Raw genomic sequence first — 23,046 nt, 5'->3', positions numbered from 1 at the left:
ATTGTTCTTTGTTTCTCTTGTGACGTTTGTGGAATCGATTATAATCATGATAAATAAGGAAAACTGTGGGAGACTTTGACCCAATATGAAACTCTATTCTTTAATTGTCCAGCTATAAATTCTGCAAGAATATTAGGGTTTCCGTAAGGGCTGCAATAAGGGCCTGGTGTCATTATGTTAATAAAAAATAGCTTGGCGGTATGTTAACGAATTGGTCCACTACAGAAACAAGACTTCATAAGTTCAGGGACTTGAGAATGGAACAAAAAACGGGGAGACTCAACGTCTCCCGAAAAGAGATCATCTATGTTGAAAAGACAATTATCTCGCTTGCAAACACATACGGGCGGGATTAAATATATGACAGGGGTACCCGATATTGTAATCATCGTTGATCAGCACGAAGAATATACGGCCCTGCGAGAGTGTATTACTTTAGGAATTCCAACACACAAGGGTAGATTAGAAACCTCAAATGCCCGCTCGTAACCCAGCAGATAAAGTACATTACATAGTCCAGGGATTGACGACTTACCCATTCAGTGACTTTGGCCTTTGGACGTTCCCAAAATGGGGACTATTGGGTAGAGTCAATATAATAGACGCCTGTTGGCATTCCAGGCTTCCTTCTCCTTTCAGGGCCTATCCGAAAGAGAATCTAGTACTTCTTGGTCGTGAATATCTGAACTGGTTGTTTCTTTGTTCAAGAATTCTTGTTTAGGCCTAGCCAACGCTTAGATCCGGCTCTACCCAAACTTTTCTGGTTCACCCCAACATTCCCCACTTATCCGACTGTTGCTGAGCAATTTTTGGATATCAAACGGACCTCCCCAGAAGGTAATTTTAATGTGGCCGATTTCCCCTCTTTTGCAAAACGCATTTAACTCCATTTGTTAGAATAGCTTCCATTGAGTCTCTGCACCTGTCCTTTTTTTCTGAACCTTTGTTTGTTTTCGGAAAAGAAAGAAATGGTTAATATATTCAAGATAATTACGTATTTACAAAATACCGTCTCAATTCATCATATTTCATTAGATCCGGGATGTGATATGGTTCCGAAGGATGAACCGGATATGGACAGTTCCAATAAGATTTCATTCTTGAACAAAAATTCATTTTTTGATTTATTTCATCTATTCCATGACCGGCAGGGGAGGATACACGTTACACTACGATTTTGAATCAGAAGAGAGATTTCAAGAAATGGCAGATCTATTCACTCTATCAATAACCGAGCCGGATCTGGTGTATCATAAGGGATTTGCCTTTTCTATTGATTCCTGCGAACTGGCCAACAGAATAATGTAACAAGACAATAAACAAAATGTAAGACCAAAGTTTCATACGATGCCTAGGCTGTCTTTAATTGTTCATTTGTTTGTCATCTTAAATTGAATGCTTCTTATCCAAGAATTGAATTGCATTAAAAGAAAAATAATTAATTGCATCCTTGGAGAATGAAGTTGCAATTTGCATGTGAAGTTTTAAGAGACTTTGTGAGAAGCTTTTTATAATGATATTTCTTCAACTTTGTCTACAACTCTACATGCAAGTCTCTGCCCCTTTAATATTTTCAGCTACTCATCTCATACTAAAGGGCATGTAAGTTATCAAATGAGTCATGTTGTGCACTTGTGCTTGTAATCTATATGCTTCAAGCCTTCTTCAAAAAAGAAGTCATAATTTAAAGCTTATGAATTCAAAATTTAGTCATGTTAAGTTAGTGGATTCTAAATTAATAATTTCTATATTTCCAATAATTTTCTTAAAACAATTACAGGATTTTGGACCAATCTACTTAGTTCGGCTGAACCTGCAATTTGTATTCTAGTTCAGACTTTATCTTAGAATAAGAAAATTCACACAAATATTTACACCAAATCAAGAAAATATTAAATGTATCTCAATTAACTATAATTAAGTGATAACAGTATATAAAAGCCAAGTATACATTGTATGTTTATTTGGTTGATATAACACCAGGTATGAATACAAAATTTTCACATATTTTAATTTGGCTCCCTCTCTTTTACAATGACTTAGAGGGCGAGAAGAAGCGTTCACAATTGACCTTTCTTCTAAGAAAAATTACGTGCTTCAGTGATGGCATTTCTATTAGGGGTGGGCATTCGGGCCGTCGAATTGCATATGAAAATTTCAGTTTGGATTTTTGGTTTTCGGATTGAAGAAATTATAATCCAAACCCAATCCAAATAAGCTCGGATTGGATTGGATTTTTTAAGTTCGGTTTTGGATTAATCGGTTTGGATATTTTGGATTTTCGGTTTTGCTTTAAGCCTTTAAAGGCTAGCTTATTAGGAACGAAATTCATGTGCCCCGGTTACAAGTTAAAGGTCTTAGCATAATGTGAAAACATATATGTGGATTCAGGAAAGAATTGTTACCACTAAACAAAAATGTATCAAGTCACATAGTTAAGTTCTACATTATTTCCTTTGTTTCAATAGAAATTGCCTTATTCTTAAAGTAGTGAAGTAAACTTCAGCTTTGCAAGATATATTATATTTAATTTAATAGAAAATTCTATGTTGGACTTAATATTATACTGGACCTTAGGACTAATTAGTATTGGACACATATAATATGAGTAAGGCTAAATATAAAGTATAGAAATTTCGGATTTTCGGATATCCGAAAATCCAACGTACTAAATCCGATATCCAATCCGAAATCCATAAATTTTAAAAATAATATCCGAAGTCCAATCCATAATCCAAAAATCCAAATCATATATCCAAAAAATTCAAATTTCGGTTTGGATTTCGGGTTGACCCAAACTATGCCCACAACTAATTTCTATCCAATAAAACTACTCTGCTAAATTATAATCAAAGAAACCCAATTTGAAGTTTATCTAGAGCTATCTTCTCCTTCAAGAACAAAAAATAATAATAAAAATAAATGACGTGTGAGTAGAAAGAAAACGTGCAAGCAATTGTTGTATACGCAAAGTTGCAAGTTGCAACCGTACGTAGTGCGTAGAAGCATATTGTTGAGGACGAACGTCCCAAGGTAATCCAATGGCAAAATGTGGAAAATACTTTTAAGAGTTTAATTATAGAAACTTCTTTAGATTTTAGCTTGTAAGATGTAACTCTTCATTAACCAAAAAAAACCTTTTATAGTCCTAAGTTTGTAGAATTAAACTCTTTAAAATATTTTTCCATCTTTTATCATGGTTACCTTTTAGGTTTCGTGAAACTAAGTTTGTATACAAACCAACTACTTTTCTCTAAATCGGACATTCCCCAATTTTGTTTCACACTTATTTTTCACTAAATTTATGATCCACATTAAGGACAGAATTTGTGCTTTCGTTAAACAAAATGGACTAAGAAGTTTGCATAATATTCAATATGATAATGCCGCCACGTATGATAGATTCAAAATCTTTGTAGAAATATTCGAAAATATTGATTTATCTATTGTTTTATCAGCATGCAAAATCCCCATCTAGGATTATGCTTTTTGACAAATTGGAAGAGTTGTTAACCTTTCCACCTCAGTAATAGTGGCTATTGATTCACCTTAATAGAAGAACAAATCAAGCTTTATCCTTCAATCCATCTGAATTTAAGGAAAACAAAATAAAGGAAGAAAGCCAACTTGTCCTGTCTGTCAGGCATTATCGGTGGCGTAAGCACAATTTTGTAAACATTAAGTCGGTTTATAAACACAATTATTTCTATATGAGACTATGATAGTCTTAAGATTTTATGCTTATCCCGAGTTAATATTTATTTTGTCCGAATTCTAGACGGCCACGATGGATTATATGTATACATATTATCTTTTAGAAAAAATAATTACGCTGTATTTTTTTTTTTTTTTTTTGGCGAAGCAGTGCCAAACATTCCTTAATAGTGTCTTGACCACGAGGTGTTCATGCATCTTTTTCTTTTTCTATTTTATATTATATATTTAAGGGAGTAACATGTGAATCTAGAGATATTAATGGTTGGTCTCACAATTGACTAGATCTTAATTAGATATGGGTGGTTGAAAAGCAAATATTTTAATGGTGAAATAGCAATTTTATAAATCACTTTCTATCTATACTTTCATCATGGCTTATAGCTAATGGGCTATACTCAATTAATCTAAATACAGACCATTGTTGGTGGGAATTGACGTCCACTAAACTTAGTGCATCCCAATTCTGCTTTTAAATAGTCTTCTATTCACCTCTTCTTCAACTTAATTACAATCAATTAAACATGGCTAGCAGTAGGATCTCATTCTTAGGTATTTTTGGTGTTCAGATGTCACCCATATGCTTATCGAATTATCTGGACTACAGTATTTTAATGATGAGTGATACTAATTAGTTTCAAACTTGTGACTTCTACTTGGTGGTAGTTCAGATTCTAGACACTTTTATTTTAAGAAAAACTTAGAAGTCACCTGTAACCCTTATTGACTTGGTATGTATAGTATTTGTTAAATGGAATAAATATCCCCTGCTTCCTTTGCCGCTCTATCTCTTCTCGTAACCGATATTCACTCAAAAACGTGGCTTTTATCGTTTTTATTACTCACTCCGTCCCAATTCATACGAGAGTGTTTGATTGGGCACGCAATTTTTTTTTTTTTAAAAGAAAAACTTTTGAATTTTGTGAGCTAAAACAAGCTAAATTTTTTATGGCTAGAAATCATTTCAGTATGGTTAAATGTGAATTTTAGAGTTATTTTACTAAACATAAAAAAGATGTCTTTTTAAAAAAAAAAAAAAAAAAAAGCGATTAAAAATTAAAGAGTGTCATATAAATTAAGACGGAGAGTACAACTATATTGCTGTGTGGAAAGTCACTGATTGAATCCAAAGTAGTTACGGAAGGAATAATGCAAAGCAACTTCTTTACGTGACATCAACTGCAAAACTGCAATTTTTTTTTTTTTTTTTTTAAAAGAGAGATAATGGTCAAAAACACACGTATCATTTTTTTTTTGTTTCCTACCTGAACTATCACCAATTAGTTTGCAAATGTGTGTTTTGCAAACTAATTGATGATAGTTTAGGTAGAAAACTCTCACACCTGATAGTTCAGGTAGGAAACTCAAAAATAGGTGATACTTGAGGTGTGTTTTCGATCCTTAACTCCTCCCAAAAAAAAAAAAAAAAAAAAAGAGAAAAAGGGTGCAAGAAGTCACACCCAAATGAGAGTTTAGCAAACATTAAATTACGAAGACCCAAAATTTCAGCCGAAAGAAAAGCAAGTTAAGCAGCCCCCTTTCATACCTTTTAGGTGAATGAATAAACTTTGCTAGTTTTTGATGTGCAAACCTACTCTAGATATTTCCAGACCATTTTGTCTTTGACAATTTGAAGAGTTAGAAATTATGATTTTGTACTACATCTTCTCTGAGAAAACATACATTAGCTTCTCCGGTTATTTCTGGTATAAAAGAATAGAGTGACTTGCTCTAACCAAGACTCCACTTTTTGTTTTGTCCATTGAGCGTATGAATTTCCCAGAAAGTAGATAGACCAAAAGAGGGAATGAATAGGAATGATAGTACCATTGGCCAAAAGGTCATCTGTGCCCGTTAATTATTTGTACAAGATAATTTAATATTAAGAGTAGTATTAGGTGCAAGTAAGTATTTAACGTGTAGTCATGGGACAAGGTGACTCTTGTTGATTGATTGATCAAAATCGTCAATATCTGGTTGTGAATTCTGCTTTGTAACATTACTGTGGCAAAATGTGGGATTCTAAAAAGAAATCATGACACTGTATGTGATTAAGACTAATAGAGAAACTAAAGAGATAAGCCTGACATAGCTTATAGGCTAATTGTGCCCATGAAATGATAAAAGAGAAAAGTTGACAATCTGTGGGGTTTCGCGAACAGAATTTATTTTCTTTCCACAGGAATTTTGTGCAGGTAACTAATCATATTATTTGAAAGCTAACGTAACACCTTATTTGAAAGCTAACGTAACACCTTGTGCAGGTAAAATTTCATTTTAGAGAAGAACCAGTTTAGTAACAAAACTAGGATTTGTAGATAGGAAGCTTGTCCGCTGCTTGGAAAATTGCATCATTCCTCGAGCTTTTTCCCTTTAAGAAATTGGCATACCAGTATGCAGAATGTTTTGGATACCTTCTTAATTCTTTGTCGTCCAAATCTACATAGTAGAGGCCATAGCTCGGTACATAGCCACCAAGTAACTCTAAACCATCTAAGAAGGACCAGACGAAATACCCTCTTGTATTCGATCCGTTCCTGCATAAATAAGGAAAGAAGCTTTTAGCGAAGTGCACATAAGAAGAACTTAGCTTACATCAACTTGAAACTTGATTAATGAAAGGAAAAAATTTATGCTCTTAACCAATGAACTTGCTTAGTATTAGCAATTAAGGTGCCTACCTGTTGCACAGGACAAACAAATAAAATTAAGAGTTTTAAGTTATACATATCAGGTAACTTAAAAGGTAGTTACAGGTTAATGCCTATGATGAGCATTAATTGGTAACCTAATAAAAATGGCAACAAACCTGTTATAGTGGGTTAAACTACACTAACCCTTTACATTATCAATGTAACTTAAATCCTAAAAGGTAGCTCTATGTAATTAGGATAGTGGTCTCAACATTTTAACTAGCAAGAGTGTAAAACTTTATGATTTTGTTTAATTCTTGAAAAATGATTTGCCAAATTTACAAGAAGCAAAGGAACTTGACTTTCCGTCTCTTCCAAAGACAAAATCAAATATACAATCAAGAGATCTCTCTAACTACAGATAGTCAATAACTTTGTTGTGAGAGAATACCTGACAGCATCAAGAATACTCCCAATGTAGGCGTGCAAATATTCTATTCTTGGCATGTCATTTAGCGTCCCATTGCGCAGAGACTTTTGACCTGCCAAAGCAAATCATTCTAAGCATCTCTAACACTTTTCACTTCAGGAATTTGAAGAAAGTAACACAAGTATGTTTGCAGCCTAAAATCATCACATTTGGAATTCGGAGGAAATACAATATAGCTTAATTTGCAACTGCAAACTTCCATCATATATTTTCTAAAATACCCCAAAACAGGAAGTGGGGTAGGGGATGCAAAAAACTTGAAGGGTTGTTACTTAAGCGAGATCAAGCCTCCAAAATCATGATAAAATCAAAAGAGAGGGACGTGATTGGCGAGGACGCACCATTTTCCTGAATGTATATCGGCAGGTTGCCATAAGCTTCTTTAAGATACTCCAGAAGTTCATAAAGACCAGAAGGTATCACTGGATACTAAAGTCAAACAACATTTAAGTGATTGAATGCATAATCTCGAGACATTACATAAGAACTTATATTAGAGGCCTTACCTGATCTGCTGCCAGTACTGCAACTGCAGAAACCCAAAAAAAGGATAAAATTAGCAAGCTCATTTATGTCACCTAATTCATCATAAGCAGATATAGTAATAGACTATGGAGGGTGATCTTCATTTAGTAAGCACTGGATTTCGTACGTGAGAAATCTGCTTCCATGTCGGCATTGAAGTCCTTGCTATGCTTTTCAATGCTGGAAGGCCTGTCCTTCACAGATACAGTAGTATAGTGGTTTAGGCCTATGAAGTCAACTGAGCCCTTAACTAGCTTAGCTTCATATTTGGTGAAGGTTGGAATTCTTTTCCCAGCAGCCTTCTTCATTATAGAGGGATAGTCTCCAAATATGAAAGGATTCATAATCCTGCAGCCAAAGTTGGAATAGGAAATTGTGGTAAACAAAAATGTTACTTGCAAAGACTGGATAAATTACTTGTATTTCCACTGAAGTGTAATGAAATTTTTGAAAAAAAAAAAAAAAAAAAAAAAAGTTGCATTTAACATGCTATAGAAGATTACTTGCCTTAATTTACAGGTTACTAGTTCCATTTATAATGGGTAGTCACCTATACTACTATTTTAAATGACCAGATAGTGTGAGAAACTTTTACACTGTCATTATATAAAAGTTAAACTCTGATTGATGAGACTGTTAGGCAAGAGTTTACACATCTGGCAAATATACAAATTATCCAATGAAATTCAGAAACTTACCAACCAATAAAAAATTCATTGGCTCTTTTTGCTGCAATTACATCAGCACTTGCATTTGTGTTAGGAACGCACCACATACTATATATATTAAATCCCACGAAACCATGTTGAGTGGACTGCATTGTAAAATTTTGCCGTCATTAGTAAGCACGAGTCTTAAAGTAAAGTCATTCATGCGCAAGTTTAAAGGGAAGTGGAAATGAGAAAGGATATTCTAAAATTCCTCACGTAGAGCAGTAATTTCATCAAAGAATTAAGAGGAGAAAAAAGGAAAAAAGTTTTCCTCAACACAGGGACTTAAGCCGTATGATGCCAAACATCTAATGTTACAAACTAATCTGCTAGTTAAACTAGTTTGCACACATGTGTTACTCGTAGTACTAACTGAGAACGATAAATTAAAATGGAGTACTATTTTTACTAAATTTAAATAAATAATACAAATATTACATAAATTATTATTCAGGAAACTTGTTACCGAATAAACCTTTAAAGCAAAATAACTAATATTTGCCCAAATAGAAGGAATATGAGGTGATAAAATTGCCCTCCCTATATTGGTAACAATTGTTCAAACTATAAGAGTTATCGGATGTTCAAACGATAACCTCAGAACAATAAAACACTAAAGTGCTAAATCACTTATAATGCAGATGAAAGTTATTTAAGTGAATCAGGAAAAAAAAAAAAAAGAAGAAGGTTATTTAAGTGACCAATTTGCTTCTAGATTGGAATCTTTGAATCGTACCTTGTAATTTCTCCTGTACAATTTCATTGCAGATGAATGCGCAAGCAACATGTTATGTACAACCATGTATGGCTCAGTAGATGAATTCCCTCTAGAACAATTAACTCCAAAAGGTGGGGAACAACGTCCTGGAGGGGTGAAGCCATTATCATAACCTCCAATCGCGTATACATTAGCTTCATTAATGGTGGTCCAATACATCACCCTGTCACCAAATTCCTTGAAGCATACCTCTGCATATGCAGTGAAGTCTTTCCTAAAGTCAATAGGAAATTATACTGTTGAAGTTAATCATATCTGAGTGGCCTGATACTAAACCAAATATGAGTAAACAAGGCAAAATAGAGGGATAATCACATTTTTGAACCGCTCTAAAACATAATAGCCGGTAAATGTATATGTTTTGTATAGTAAGTATAAATATACATATTATATACATAATCAGTGTATAGGTTTTGTAATTTTTGGCTAGAGCCCCTAATTAATTTTGACAGACAGGCCAAAAAAGAAAAAAGTCCTAAAAGATACGCTTTATACATACACAATCTTTCGGCTTAACCAACCCCCATATTCATCTTCAAGTGCCTGTGGTAGATCACTGTGAAATAGTGTAACATGTGGTTGAATACCTGCAGCATTAGAAGATATGAAAGAGTTTTTTAGTGCACTCTTCAGAGGAAATTGGAAGTGCAGTTTTTTGCTTTTATTTCCTCCCTATTATATATGTAATTGACAAATGAGCTGAAATTTCAAAATGTTGGAATGCTAATAAAGATTTAGTTATGACCGTGGCTGATAAGTTCATCAATGTAGTTGTTGTAAAATTGTAAGCCCTTTGGATTTACAGGTCCTCTTCCACCTGGAAAGAGAGCAAACACAGCATAAAAGGGACGGGAAAAAAAAAAAAAAAAAAGCAAAATTATGTGTGGTGTTTCATGTAGTATCAAAAGCTTAATCCTACCAGGAATAAGTCTAGACCATGAAATAGAGAACCTGTAGGCTTCTAAGCCTATGTCAACCATGAGTTGGACATCATTCTGCAACGAAAATTTGATGAACTCAAAATGCCTTTCTTTATGAAAAACCTGATTGAACTTGAGAGCTACCAACTCTTTACAAGAATCATATTAAAACAGAATGATTGTATACACCTTGTATTTGTGGTACAAATCACATGCTATGTCTCCATTGGCTCCACCAGAAAAACCTAGGAGCAAAACTTGAAATATCATATGCCAATTTGCATTAATCTAACTCACACATCGACAAAACACATGAGAGATCTTTGGGTAAATAAGTAAGAAGGCCTTAGACCCTAGTGACGCGTTTTAAAGTCATGTGACTTAGGCCCAGAGCAGACAATATTACTAGGGGGTTGGGCTGTTACATATGGTATCAGAGCTACTCTTTATCAGCCTTGTCGATTGTGGGTCAGTGTTCAATTGAGTTTAGGCGAATCCCGAGTAGGCCGAGCAAACCTCAGTGCTGAGTCTAGGCAAATCACACACGGTGGGGCAAACCTCAGCGAGGACACTGAGTCCATAAGAAGGGTGTATCTAACACCCCAGCTTAGGAGAAGAGTCTCACATCGGCAAAAATAGGAGAGATGATGGGTATATAAGTAAGCTTACCTTCGACCCTAGTGACGCGTTTTAAACCCGTGCAGGCTGAGGCCCAAAGCGAACAATATCGTTAGTGGACTGGGCTGTTACAAAAGTTTTACAATTACGCAAGAAAATGAAAAGAGGACTTCCTTTCACAATTTCAACTTCTCACACATGGGATAGACAGGAGAACTTATCGAGGTTAAGAGATGAAATAGCTCACAAGGACATATATTTTGATTATGCTCTAAATTGTTCAAGAGTTAAATGAGCTTAAAATCTGAATTTCCTTTAACTTGTGTCTCTAGTTAGTAAAAGAATGACAAGGTCTCGGCCTATACATAGCATGGTAAAGCATCAACTATGTGACGCCCATGACAGAAGGGGGTGGGGGGGAGAACCGACAGGGTTCTAGGCGACAAACATATGAAAAGGGGCTGAATATGATACAACAATAACAACAACATGGCCAGTGTGGGCTGAATATGATACGTTAGGCAAATAACACACCGAAAGAGAGAAGAAAGTTAAGTGTAAGACAACGCTTTTGGACTCAAAAGTGACGTAGTCCAAAAGACAAATCCTGGGGCCAACGCAAACAATACATGTCATGGACATGGATTGACACAAACTGCTAGTTTCAAGATTATTGACCAGAAAAGAAGCAGAACTGCAAAGATTTGAAAAACTAACCAGCATGAGCAAAAGTGTCCCAAATGCTAGGTGTCCTTCCATCTTCAAATGCTGCCCCTTCAACCTTTTTTTTTCCAAATATAACCAATCAAACAATAAATATTCAGCAATGACAAACTTGACTATTAGTATAACAAAGAAGAAAGCTTTTAAACTGACTTGATAGGCGGAAGTTCCAGCACCAAAAACAAATCCAGGAGGGAAGTCACCTCTGTTATAATGGTCTATACCAAAGACTATGACAAGTAAACATTGAACAGAAATAATCAGCGGCAAAAAACAGAAATTGGGTTTCAAATTTTGGAGCATCATTGTGGCTAAGGTTAACTCTTACCCACAAGTACCCTCAAGATTTATTGTATTTCTTGACTCATATACCACATTTTAATGAGTTCTTGATGTAGAACAATTTCACAAAGTTAATGATTTGAAGTGTATAATTGATAGTGACATGGAGAAAACAAATTTTGAGAAAACTTGTTCATCTTTTTATTCCTTTTTAAAGTCTAGGTTGTGAAGTCACATTCTGACTTTGCAATCCAACCATTTTGATTTTTGGTATAGAAATTGGAACCACACTGGATAAGTCCCAACAAATGTCACAATATGCAAATCCTTGATTGACTGTGTTAGGTAAAGCTACTGTGCAACAAGTTCCTTTTTTTTGGGTGCTTGTGACATTTGTTGGGACTTATCCAGTGTGTTTCTAATTTCTATACCAAAAATCAAAATGGTTGGATTGCAAAGTCAGAATGTGACATCACAACCTGTACTTTAAAAAGGAATAAAAAGATGAACAAGTTTTCTCAAAATTTGCTTTCTCCATGTCACTATCAATTATACATTTCAAATCATTAACTTTGTGAAATTGTTATGCCCCAAAAAAAAAATATTTTGAATCAAAATACCCAACAAAAAAAATATTTCCAAACTACCTTTAGCGCAGTAATTTATTGCGCTAAAGCACAGTAATTTACTGCGCTATAGTGTGACTCCTTTTTTTTTTTTCGGTCCTTTTGGTTAACCCTTCTTCCATTATACTTTTTAACGTACTTTGACCATAGATTAATCATGCTTCGGGACCCCGAAACTTCAATACTTTATATAGAACCCTACTTATTTTTATGCGATTAATAAGGTAGGATCAATACATCAAGGATACACAAAAGTTCGGATGGCCGTTTTAGTGGTTGAAAAGTGCTCGAACGCCATTTTCGTTTGAAGGCTCGGTGACATTAGCTTGAAGTTCTTGAATACTTAAACTTGTTCATTAATAATTAATTAAAACTTAGTCAAAATGGCAGCATTCATACAAAAAAAAAACTAATTAAATTGCATCATTCATAACCTTGAGTAGATGAAAATACTTAAACTTGTTCATTAATAAGAAACCCAAACTTTTTAAAATACAATCATCAAAGTAAGAAAAAAAACTTAAAAAACATTCATCAATTAATGCCCTTGAGTTGATCTTCCGCCACCACCGCGAGATGTGCCACCACCACCAGAGGTACTTCCACCATGAAAGTTTCCTCCACCACGAGAGGTACTTCCACCGCGAGATGTAGTTTGACCACCATGCCGTAAGGGACACTTGCGCTTATCATGACCAACATAATTGCAAAATGAGCATTTTTGAGTGTATCTCCCCGGTGGAACATCCATTTCATTATGAATACGCGAGTATGCATTCTTTCTGAATTTACGGATAAATGCTTTATTTGCAACCATTGAAAATGGATCCGATGGCCAATAACTTTCACTACCAAGTGGGTAGAACCTTCCAGCATACGTTCTTGCATAATTTTCAACTGTATATTCCTTAGCCATGTACGGGGAGGCGTTCTTTCCCATTGTGATAAAACACTTGAAGGCATGAGAACATGGCATGTGATATGATTGCCACTTACCGCATGTGCATGTTCTTAGAATCTCACAAATTGTGTGGACGTTACCTCCTTTACCTTGGTGCACACTTTGTGAGTTCGAATATGCGCTTCTGCGAGTTGTACTCCATCGGTCATGTTTCTGAGCCTTATATTTGTGGTACTCGAATAGTTTTGACGGTTTTGGCATCCATCTTAGACCTGCTGTGACATGTGCTTTGGCCTCTTTTGATCTACTGACGAACCGCTCCACAACCTGCTTAAATGTCATTCTCACCATTGCGGTGATGGGTAGTTCCAGTGTAAATTTCAACAAGCCATTGAATGACTCGGAGTTTGTTTGTTGTCGATACCCCATCGCCTACCTTCATCCCGGTGTAATGTCCATTTGTCTTTATCAATTGCATTCAACAGTGGAAGGCTTCCTCATTCGCCCGCCTAATAATGTCCATACGCAGTTAAACTTCTTCTCGGTGCTCTGTGCGGCCCGCCACATCCAATTGCAAAGTCTTTGGGTTCGATATGCCTTTTGGAAGTTTGCCTTCAAATGCCTTAAACAATAACGATGGTAGGCAAAGGGTGGCCATGACAAGAAATTGAACATATTATGCAATATGCCAAAGATGTCGTTCGATATCACACATATTCTCATGCGATCCTTAATAACGTGTTGTCTTAAGTAGTCCAAAAACATACCCCCACGTACTAATGCTCTCATTAGTCGTAATTGCAAAAGCTATAGGGAATATAGCTCCATTTGCATCCATTCCAACTGCTATTAGCAGACTTTATGTCATACTTCCCGTACATACGTGTTCCATCTATTGATATTACGGGCCGACAATGAGCAAAACCATCAATGCATGGTTTGAAGGCCCAAAACACAAAATCAAAAATATTCCGGGCACACCGAGCTTCGATTTGAGCTTCCATTCAACAACAGTACCATGATTGAAGTGTTGTAGAGCCGTCATGTATCTCGGCAACGTCTTGAAAGAGCCCTCCCAATTGCTGAAGACTATCTCATGTGCACGCCTACGCCTACGCCCAAGATACGTCTTCCTCCTAGTAACAATTTTGCTATATACTTTCAGGACGGCTCTAATACAATCTTTAATAGGGAACCTGAAAAAGTTGAAATATCAGCATATAATAACGAGGAACATTATATTAACACCAAAAATAAAATAAACTTAGGCGAAGGGGATACCTTGGGTTTTCTCTAATGTCGCCAACTAATACACGCGCAATCAAATTAGTATCTAGATTGCAATGATCATTTGGGAGGTCACCCATATCACAAGTGTGCTTTGTGTAGAACTTTGAAATAGTCCACATATTTTCAGCAGTTTCCTTACCACGGAGCATCCATTCGCAGCCTTGATATTTTCGCTTGCAGATCAATCGCCAAAGTTTTCATGTAGAATCGTCAACTTTAAACTCTCTCATCCCCTGGATGCAATAAATCTTAACAACCCTTTGCAATGATTTTTTCGAAATTTGAAAATCATCCCTTTTTCAATATAAGCCTTTTGTTTTACCGGATCCACCGGCTCTTTTCGACAAACTTGCCGAATATGATCATCATCCCTAGTAAAGACAAAGGCATCTAGGCGATCTTGAAGATGATCAAGATGGGGATCTCATCGGAATGCTCTTTGAATCGGGGTCGACTCTTGCTTTGTTGAAATTGGCTTTGCGATCAGCCGGAGTCGACTCTTGCTGTTCAAATGGTTTTGTGAATTCGGTTCCTCTCGTGTGTTCGTCTTGTTCATCATGTCTTGCAACAGTTCTACTTGATGTTGAGGATTAGTTCCAACCTCAATCTCCTCGTCACTTTGCTCATCGTCACTTTCCTCCGCATTAGCTATTTCCTCACTATCATTTGGATGATGTCACTATATAATTCGGATAATCGGACCATCCATAGCAGGCCTTTGCCTATAATTTGGTGCAACCACCACATTCTCCCTACATAAGAAACTAAGGTGTTTTAACTGCTACACATCAAATAACACTATTGATGTTAAAAAAAATAGACGTACCGATAGTAATCAACTGCACCGAAACTTGAGGAAGGACCAGCGGTTTGAGTTGTTGGATAGGTTGAGGATGTTCCAACCTGATTCATCCATCCCGATTGAGGAGGCCGTCCGATATGATCCATATTAGGTGTATAACCTCTAAATAATATAATCGACATCATTAGTAGCATTCAAGTGCCACTACACATAATAATAATAATAATAATAATAATAATAATAATAATAATAATAATAATAATAATATAATAATAATAATAATATTTAAAAAATGAATATTTGCTCGTCAAATTTAACTTAAACTATCCAGAGGCATTTGGCTAGTCAAAATGCTTTCATAGGTACTCGTATCGGGGTAATTGTGTTGATAAGTAGGTTCCGCTCGAGTGACTTCGGCCTGAATTATAGACGGGGCTTCCCGACGAGGTCTATTTCGGTCTTCCCGAGGAGCCCTAGCCATGAATTCAAATCGATTAATGGGGACCTTCTCTATATACATTTCAAGGACGTTTAAAGTTATGCATTACCTATAATCATAAGGCGCCTTCAAGTAATCAGTCAAAGAATCATCGTCTTGAATGCACCACTGTCCATAACTAGTTACACCTTGCAGCGTAAATGACGTTGGATATTTTCCAATTATATTTAGATCAAAATCACTTATACTAACTTGCAGTCTATTATACAAGGCTTGGAGTAGTTTTGAGAATTTTAAGTCAAGTGGAAACTTAACATGGTATTTTGGGGAAGAATCATAGCGCAAATTATTTTCCTCGAATATAATTTGTCCGTCCCAGAATAAAGAAACTCTAATTCTTGGAACATCTGCCATATTTTGAATAATTTAGGAGGAATACAAAATACAAAAACTAGATGAAACTTCGAATTTTTTGGTTTTTTTTGCCTTTTTTGCCTTATACGAACTCGGTATTAATAGGATTTGAAGTTTGAATATAGAACCAACGCATGCATGCAATTACAGTGTCTTGCAGTGTTACGTCAAATCAAATTAAGTGCGGAGTGTTGCATAACGCATGAAATAACTGCGTTATGGCAGGTTCCAGCAGAATAGCGCAGTAAATTACTGCGTTATTCTGTCACAACGCAGTAAAATACCGCGCTATGACTGTATAACGCAGTAATTTAATGCGTTATCTTTGGCGCACGATATTTTAATGCGCTATACCGCCTAAAGATATTGTCACCTTAACTGTCAAACAGAAACACGTCATGATTCGAATCAAACTTTATATAACGTAATTTGACGAATAGTTGTTACCAACCACACAACATTTCACACAAAATTGAGTTACAATGTCATTTTTTTGACCAATTTAGAGATATTAGTCGTGTTATATCGTTCACTCCAGCAAACATATTTGAAGCAATGGGTAAGACGTGGGAACTAGATGATGATGATTTTTATTACTCAATTAACCCTAACGATAGATTCAATCGAAAATATAATAATAAAATGAGAGAGGAGTGGGATTGGCGTGTTAGGAGGTACAGTAACTCTCTGGAGCACAAGTTAGCGTCAGTAGGGCTTAAACGCCCAAAAAAACGTGCTATGTCAATGCCTCGCGGAACTCCACAAGAGTTTAATTTGGCTCTTAATCGTTTTCGCGAAGAGAACAATCGGATGCAAATACGTTACCATAGGGTAGAATATGGTATACATGGTAGCACAAGATTTAGATCCAAGTGGGATTCGAACTGTGAAATGTCCGATGAAGATTAATATTTTTCTTACAATAAGCTAAGTAGGTAGGGTCATAAAGACCCTCCCCCTCCCCCAGGGTACTTGGGGGTTTGCAACTATATAAGTAGCCCTTTCTTTTGTTATTAGATTACACTATTTTCAATGTTGAGTAGTAGAAACTCAGCTTAGTCTTTATTCCTTCCAAAAGAACCAAATAGCAGTGATAATAAGAGTTCAAATCATAGCAGTTTTTTGAGCGATACCAGTGATTTCAAACTAGATGAGCTAAATCTCCATCTTCTTATAGAGCGTAATAATGATTTCTGCAGTGTGAAATATTCAAATCCGCAGGAATATTATTACGGTTTACGCTGAGAATGGTCACATCGGCTTGCCGAATCAGAACGTCTTGTTCGTGACTTGAAAAATCTCAACGCTCCAATCCCAACAAGGTACTCCTTAACCATGCCTCAAGTAGGTCCAAAAACTTGCGAGCTTGCCGTGCAAAGGATTAGAAAGGAAAATAAGAGAATGCTAGCAAGACGATGTAGATTTTACATGCTAAAGTTGGCCGAAGAACAAGCATCATCAACCGGTAGAGAACTAAGCACTAACCGAAAAAAGATGTGTCTTAAGAACCGCCAATATTTTTCTGAGGATGATTTTGAGGACTTGTACTCTGATGATGATTAAGAATGTTGTGATTTTAGTTTTAAGTTTAATTTATCATTATGCTATTATTTTGAAGAATATTAGTATGTTAAGTATTTTCATCTACTCAAGGTTATGAATGATGCAATTTAATTAAGTTTTTTTTTTTTTTTTTTTTGTATGAATGCTGCCATTTTGACTAACTTTTGATTAATTATTAATGAACAAGTTTAAATATTCGTAAAGAACTTCAAGCTAATGACACCGAACCTTCAAACGAAAATGGCATTCGAGCACTTTTCAACCACTAAAACGGCCATCCGAACTTTTGTGTATCCTTGATGTATTGATCCTGCCTTATTAATCGCACAAAAATAAGTAGGGTTCTATATAAAATATTGAAGTTACGGGGTCCCGAAGCATGATTAATCTACGGTCAAAGTACGTTAAAAAGTGTAATGGAAGAAGGGTTAACCAAAAGGGCCGAAAAAAAAGAGAGGCACACTATAGCGCAGTAAATTACTGCGCTAAAAGTAGTTTGGAAACATTTTTTTTTGTTAGGATATTTTGATTCAAAATATTTTTTTTTGGGGCATTTTGGTACCGGACTCCACTTGCATGTGCAACGAATCTTGGATACACATCAGTGACTTATGTTTTTTACTCGCTCCGACCATTTTTATTTGTGGGGTATTGACTTGACATACTCAGTTGCCATAAATTGAATAAATTTTTACTATAGCACCCTAATTATTAGCAAGTCATTTAACGATTGAAATAAATCGAACATTCTTTAAAAATTATACAGCCACTAATAATTTATTAAAGTTTCTAACTCAATAATTAATAGTAAGGGTAAAATATATATGAAATGGTAAATTATCTTTAATTTTTCAAATTAGACAGATAAAATGAGCATCTATTTTTAGCATAAAGGATAAGTAATAATGGACGAAGGGAGTAAAATATTTTCAGATGATTGATTGAAAAGTGTGATTTTCTAAAAAAACTGTCTCGGTCCATGTGATGTATTTGGCTGCACGAAGTTTAAAAAATAAAAGAAAGATTTTAAATTTTTTTTGATATAAAACAAGTCTAATAAATATTTGTTTGAATATATATAAATATTTCATTACGCGTAAAATAATATATTTATAGTTAAATATTTATTAAATACAAAATGATACTATTATCTTTTTATACCACACTAATTTTTCCATTATTTCGTTGCATATAACCAAACTAGATATACGCCGGGCCCAATATTTTTTTTTTTTTCATTTCATGTTCTTACGTTAGTTTTGGTATCAACAATATGCGACTTGATAAGTTTGATCTTATAGTAATTTGATGATGAAGAGATAATAAAGCAAAGTTGCTTTTCAAGTGAACCAATTAGTTATTTCGATTCTTGGTGATTCACTTGAAACAATGCAAGAGTTACAAGATGCTAATAACTGCAACGATAGGAAAATAGTTAATTTACTACTATAACTCAACATGATATTATGATGCTCTACTTTTTTTTTTTTTTTTGTTTTTTGCTATTCTACAGTAATGTCAACTTGAGTTATGATTTTGACGTTGCACCCTTAATTCCAAATTTGACTTCATTATGTTAAATTTTGATTCCAGAAAAAATGTCGGAAACAACATTTTTATTTTTGTAGTTTTCAAAATATAAAGTAATTGCATTATGGGTTTGAAATGTTTAAGAATAAATAGGAAGAGTATTAAACTCGGAAGAACACAGGGAAAAAATGGAATAAGTATAGTACTATGGGTCCCATATCTCCCACATGGCCACTGATTGATTGCCTAGCACGTGATCTTGAGCAACTAACCTTTTCTAAGAACTTGAAAAGCACTCAAACTTGTCCTTATTTACTAAAATGTTAACAGACAAATACTGAAATAAATTCAACAATCAAGGACAGAAATGTAGCTATAAAAAGGGGACCCACAATGTTACTCCTAGGGATGCAGTTGACATAAAATAGAAAGGCATATGGGTGTAGAGTCAATTGTGAGAGTAGTACAAATTTTCATTCAACTATGTGCAACAGTAAAAAGCACAACTTTTCAGAAATATCATAATTACCCTCCAAATTGCCAGGCAAGCATGTCGATGAAACAGAGTCCTTAAGCTGCTAACTGTGGCTTCTTATATTAGAGAAAGAGAAAGTAGGCTTTTAGAAGCTGTCCCAACATTTTTTTTTCAATCTGGGTATAGTTCGATTAATAATTTGTACTTTATTTTTAAAACATGACATAAGCGTGTAGTTTTATTGTTAAGATATTTCATTAGTTATGTAAAATAATGGAGTATTAAGGGGTCTTTTGGTTGTTGGTTAGGAAATGAATTACTCATGTATTAAAACCAACATAACTAGTATTATGTTTGTCAGCATTTTAGTTGCTATGTATATAATTCAGTACACCAAAATCGGTGTTTGATTACCAAGCTTAACATCCCGCCTAAGTAAAAAAAAAAAAAAAAAAAGGACAGCCCGATGCACTAAGCTCCCGCCTAACTAATACATGTATAATATATGGGGAATCTATGTATCATCTTATGCAAGGTAGATGATGAAATTACTAATACATGAATAACTAAATTCTCCATAACTAAGCTCTGCATAATTAATCCATGCATTACTATTACCCACCTAACTCTAACCAGCAACCAAACATCCCCTAAATGTTCATTCAGTACAATTTTTCTAAGAGTTTGTATCCATGCATGCAATGTTCAAGCAAGTTGCAACGATGCATATTGTGCAGACTTAATTTTTTAGATGGTCATTCAACTTAACGAAGTTAGCTAGTAAAGTCACTTATATTTTTTTGTCCTAATAAAGTCACTCATGTTAACATATACTTCCTCCATGCACTGTTACTTATCCAGTATTCTAAAAATACATTTTCACTTTTACTTGTCAGTTTTAGCATATCAAGAGAAAATTTATTTTTTCCTTTTTGCCCATATTAGTAATAATTACTCATTTCAAATCATTTTTCAAATCCAATAAAAGTATGCACAAATTAGTATGGACATCATGATAAATTATGCACTTCGTTAACAGTATTATTTATTAAGGGGTGTGTAAAGTTCATAGTAGACAAGTAAAAGTAAACGGAGTGAGTATATATCTCACAAAGTAACAATTGCAGGAGAACCCTTTAAAAATGAGAGAAAATGTTCAAAATAGATGTTCAAAATAGTGCCTTAAGTGTGGGATTTGAATTAAAATGGCCGTCGTTCTTTAAGATGGAACACTAATCCTTTCGGTAGTATTCTTTCTTTAGAGGTAAAACTGCATGTCCGATTATTCTAGCCAAAAGCATTTCTTGAATGCCTCGTTGATAGGTGCAAATGCTGCAATCGCTTGCCTTAAATCTAAAATATACCTATGTAATTCCATTTCATTTGCATAACTAAACAACTGAGAATGAGAATTACAGAATAACTGCGTTATAGATTTTCTTATGCTGTGTAATTAGTATTAAAATTCGTCCTCATACAAGGATACAAGACTAATCGTCTAGACATAATCATCATTTGTAAAAATTGCAACAGAGAATTGTGAAATCCGTAACTGGATTGACAACACAATAGAACCCAATACTTGCGAAGGAAAGTAACACTTATTGAGAAGAATGAAGTAATTTATCCTCAATCCCAAGAAGTGCAGTATATTTGGAGGCTTTTCCCTTCAAGAAGTTAGAGTACCATTGTGCAGAAAGCTTTGGATATCTTGTTAAGTCTTTGTCATTCAAATCCACATAGTATAAGCCAAATCCCGAGTCATATGCGTTCAGTAACTCAAAACAGTCTAAAAAGGACCATGTGAAGTAGCCTTTGACATTTGATCCGTTCCTATATTAACAAAGAGATGCCGGTAGTATTATGGTCTCTCCCGTGGCGGAGCCATGATTTTCATTAAGGGAATTCAAAATATTAAGAAGTAAACACACGAAGAAGTCAAGGGAACTCAACATCTGTTACAAATACATACAAAATAATTTTGACCTTATATATGAAGTACTTATAACTTTTCTGATGAAGGGAGTTCTGATGAACCCCTTCGTGCCCCTAGCTCCGCTCAGGCCTACAGTCTCTCATCAATAGCAAATGTGTAATGTGAAGATAGGGGGCTTACCTCACAGCATCAAGCAAATTCCCAATATAAGCTTGTAGATATTGTACCCTACTTGTATCATTTAACGATGCATTTCGGGGTGTCATTTGACCTGCCAAAACAAATAACACCAGGTTTTTTAGAGTTCTTGTTTTATGGGACGCCAAAGCGTATAAAACTTTATTGGGCTCAGAAATTTAAAGCAAAGGTATAGGTATTTGATGCGTGTTTGTGTGTGAGAATGAGAGATAAAGAGAAAGGGGGGAACCATTTTCATGAATATACATAGGTGGATTGCCATAAGATTGCTTGAAATATTCTAGTACTCCTTGTAGACCAGGTTCTGTCACTGGGTACTGATTCAGAACATATTGTCAATGGAAAAATAAATAAACATAAACAAGGTCAAGTGCACCATAGAATTGAAGCATGTCGCGATCCTCACCAGGCCTGGAGGTGGACCACCAAGAATGACTGCATAAATAAAGTGATAGAAGCATTGAATCTTGCATCAGACAAATTTAAAACAGAGAAAACTGATCCAGTAAAGAACTGGCGTTGGTTCAGTACCCGATCAAATTTTAGCTGATTAATATTGTCTTCTAAAGCCAGTTAAATGGATCATTATCTTTATTTTATAATGATTGATGCATTAGTCATTGTTCTTACTTTTAACTTGACATGCTGCATCGGCATTGAAGTCTCTGATATCAGTTTCCAGGCTGCTGGAGTTGTCTTTGACATGTACGTTCATATAATGGTTCAGGGCTATGAAGTCTATGGCACCTTTAACTTGCTTAGATTCTTGTCTTGTGAATTTGGGCAACCTAGAGCCAGCATTCTTCTTCATTATATCAGGATAGTCTCCAAATATCAAGGGATTCGCAAACCTGTAATAAGGATAGGAGTTATAACAAACCAAATAACTTCAGTCCATCAGCGTTAAAGTTTGAGATGCTCGGCCAAAACACTTATGCATCTTACCAGCCTATGTAGAAATCATTAGCTCGTTGTGCTGCAATTATATCGTCTGTTTTATTTGTAGAAGGAAGTGACCAGAAAGCAAAGAGATTTAATCCAACAAAACCATGTTGAGTTGACTGCATTGGAGCATATACACTATTAGCAAACATTTGGGAATTTAGAACACTAGTATATAGTGATCACTCATGGATTATGATGTTTATCGGTGATACCTTGTACCTTCTCCTGTAGAGTCTCACCACAGCTGAATGGGCGAGTAGTAAATTATGAGCAACTATGTATGGCTCGGTTGAAGAGTTACCTCTGGAGCAGTGTTTCACTCCGAAAGGTGGGGAACAATGATTTGGAGGGAATATTCCATTGTCATAACCAGCTAGAGCAAATACATTGACTTCATTCAAGGTAGTCCAATGCAAAATTCTGTCACCAAATTCCTTGAAGCACACATCCGCGTAAGCAGTGAAGTCATTGCTGAAAGAAAAACATGAACAACTTTTATGCATTCGATTATATATAAAGAATATGTAGCCAACA

General features: G+C 35.2%; 2 protein-coding genes across 7 annotated transcripts in view; both read right to left on the bottom strand.

The window, feature by feature from the left end:
* Positions 1–5,952: 5,952 nt before the first annotated feature.
* LOC132047997 (beta-glucosidase 11-like) lies at positions 5,953–11,614 on the bottom strand. 5 transcript variants are annotated; one of them, XM_059438949.1, is made up of 13 exons: positions 11,265–11,611; positions 11,106–11,169; positions 9,960–10,015; positions 9,770–9,845; positions 9,596–9,667; positions 9,350–9,437; positions 8,809–9,064; positions 8,061–8,176; positions 7,490–7,710; positions 7,344–7,366; positions 7,179–7,266; positions 6,799–6,889; positions 5,953–6,251 (listed from the first exon to the last, which is right to left on the bottom strand). In XM_059438949.1, exons 1-13 carry the CDS (start codon positions 11,415–11,417, stop codon positions 6,020–6,022), a joined length of 1,536 nt encoding a protein of 511 aa, XP_059294932.1. In that variant the 5' UTR covers positions 11,418–11,611; the 3' UTR covers positions 5,953–6,019. The 5 variants fall into 5 exon arrangements, 4 of the variants coding, with proteins under 4 accessions (XP_059294932.1, XP_059294944.1, XP_059294939.1 ...); XR_009412878.1 differs by having other exon boundaries at positions 6,193–6,251; positions 6,799–6,930; positions 11,265–11,613; XM_059438961.1 differs by lacking the exon at positions 11,265–11,611 and having other exon boundaries at positions 9,958–10,015.
* A 9,231-nt stretch (positions 11,615–20,845) lies between these two features.
* Positions 20,846–23,046, bottom strand: part of LOC132047963 (beta-glucosidase 11-like) — a 41,984-nt gene continuing 39,783 nt past the window's right edge. For both annotated transcript variants that reach the window (XM_059438919.1, XM_059438927.1), the window contains 7 exons: positions 22,725–22,983; positions 22,513–22,628; positions 22,198–22,418; positions 21,974–22,002; positions 21,797–21,884; positions 21,550–21,640; positions 20,846–21,266 (listed from right to left, as the gene is read on the bottom strand). In XM_059438919.1, the coding sequence (XP_059294902.1) occupies positions 21,035–21,266; positions 21,550–21,640; positions 21,797–21,884; positions 21,974–22,002; positions 22,198–22,418; positions 22,513–22,628; positions 22,725–22,983 (1,036 nt within the window). In that variant the 3' untranslated portion in view covers positions 20,846–21,034. The remainder of the gene's footprint in view (positions 21,267–21,549; positions 21,641–21,796; positions 21,885–21,973; positions 22,003–22,197; positions 22,419–22,512; positions 22,629–22,724; positions 22,984–23,046) is intronic.

The sequence above is a fragment of the Lycium ferocissimum genome, chromosome 1, assembly GCF_029784015.1.
Source record: "Lycium ferocissimum isolate CSIRO_LF1 chromosome 1, AGI_CSIRO_Lferr_CH_V1, whole genome shotgun sequence".
Taxonomy (NCBI): Eukaryota; Viridiplantae; Streptophyta; class Magnoliopsida; order Solanales; family Solanaceae; genus Lycium; species Lycium ferocissimum.
Note: the sequence above shows the minus strand (reverse complement) of the source record. Positions and strands in the feature narration are given on the sequence as shown.

Excerpts from the sequence above, each read along its gene's own strand:
- LOC132047997 (XM_059438949.1), bottom strand. The coding sequence starts at position 11,417 with ATGATGCTCCAAAATTTGAAACCCAATTTCTGTTTTTTGCCGCTGATT. Across the intron at positions 9,065-9,349 it reads TGGTTAAGCCGAAAGATTGT|GAAAGACTTCACTGCATATG; the intron begins GTATGTATAAAG and ends TATTGACTTTAG. Across the intron at positions 7,267-7,343 it reads CAGTACTGGCAGCAGATCAG|TATCCAGTGATACCTTCTGG; the intron begins GTAAGGCCTCTA and ends GTTTGACTTTAG.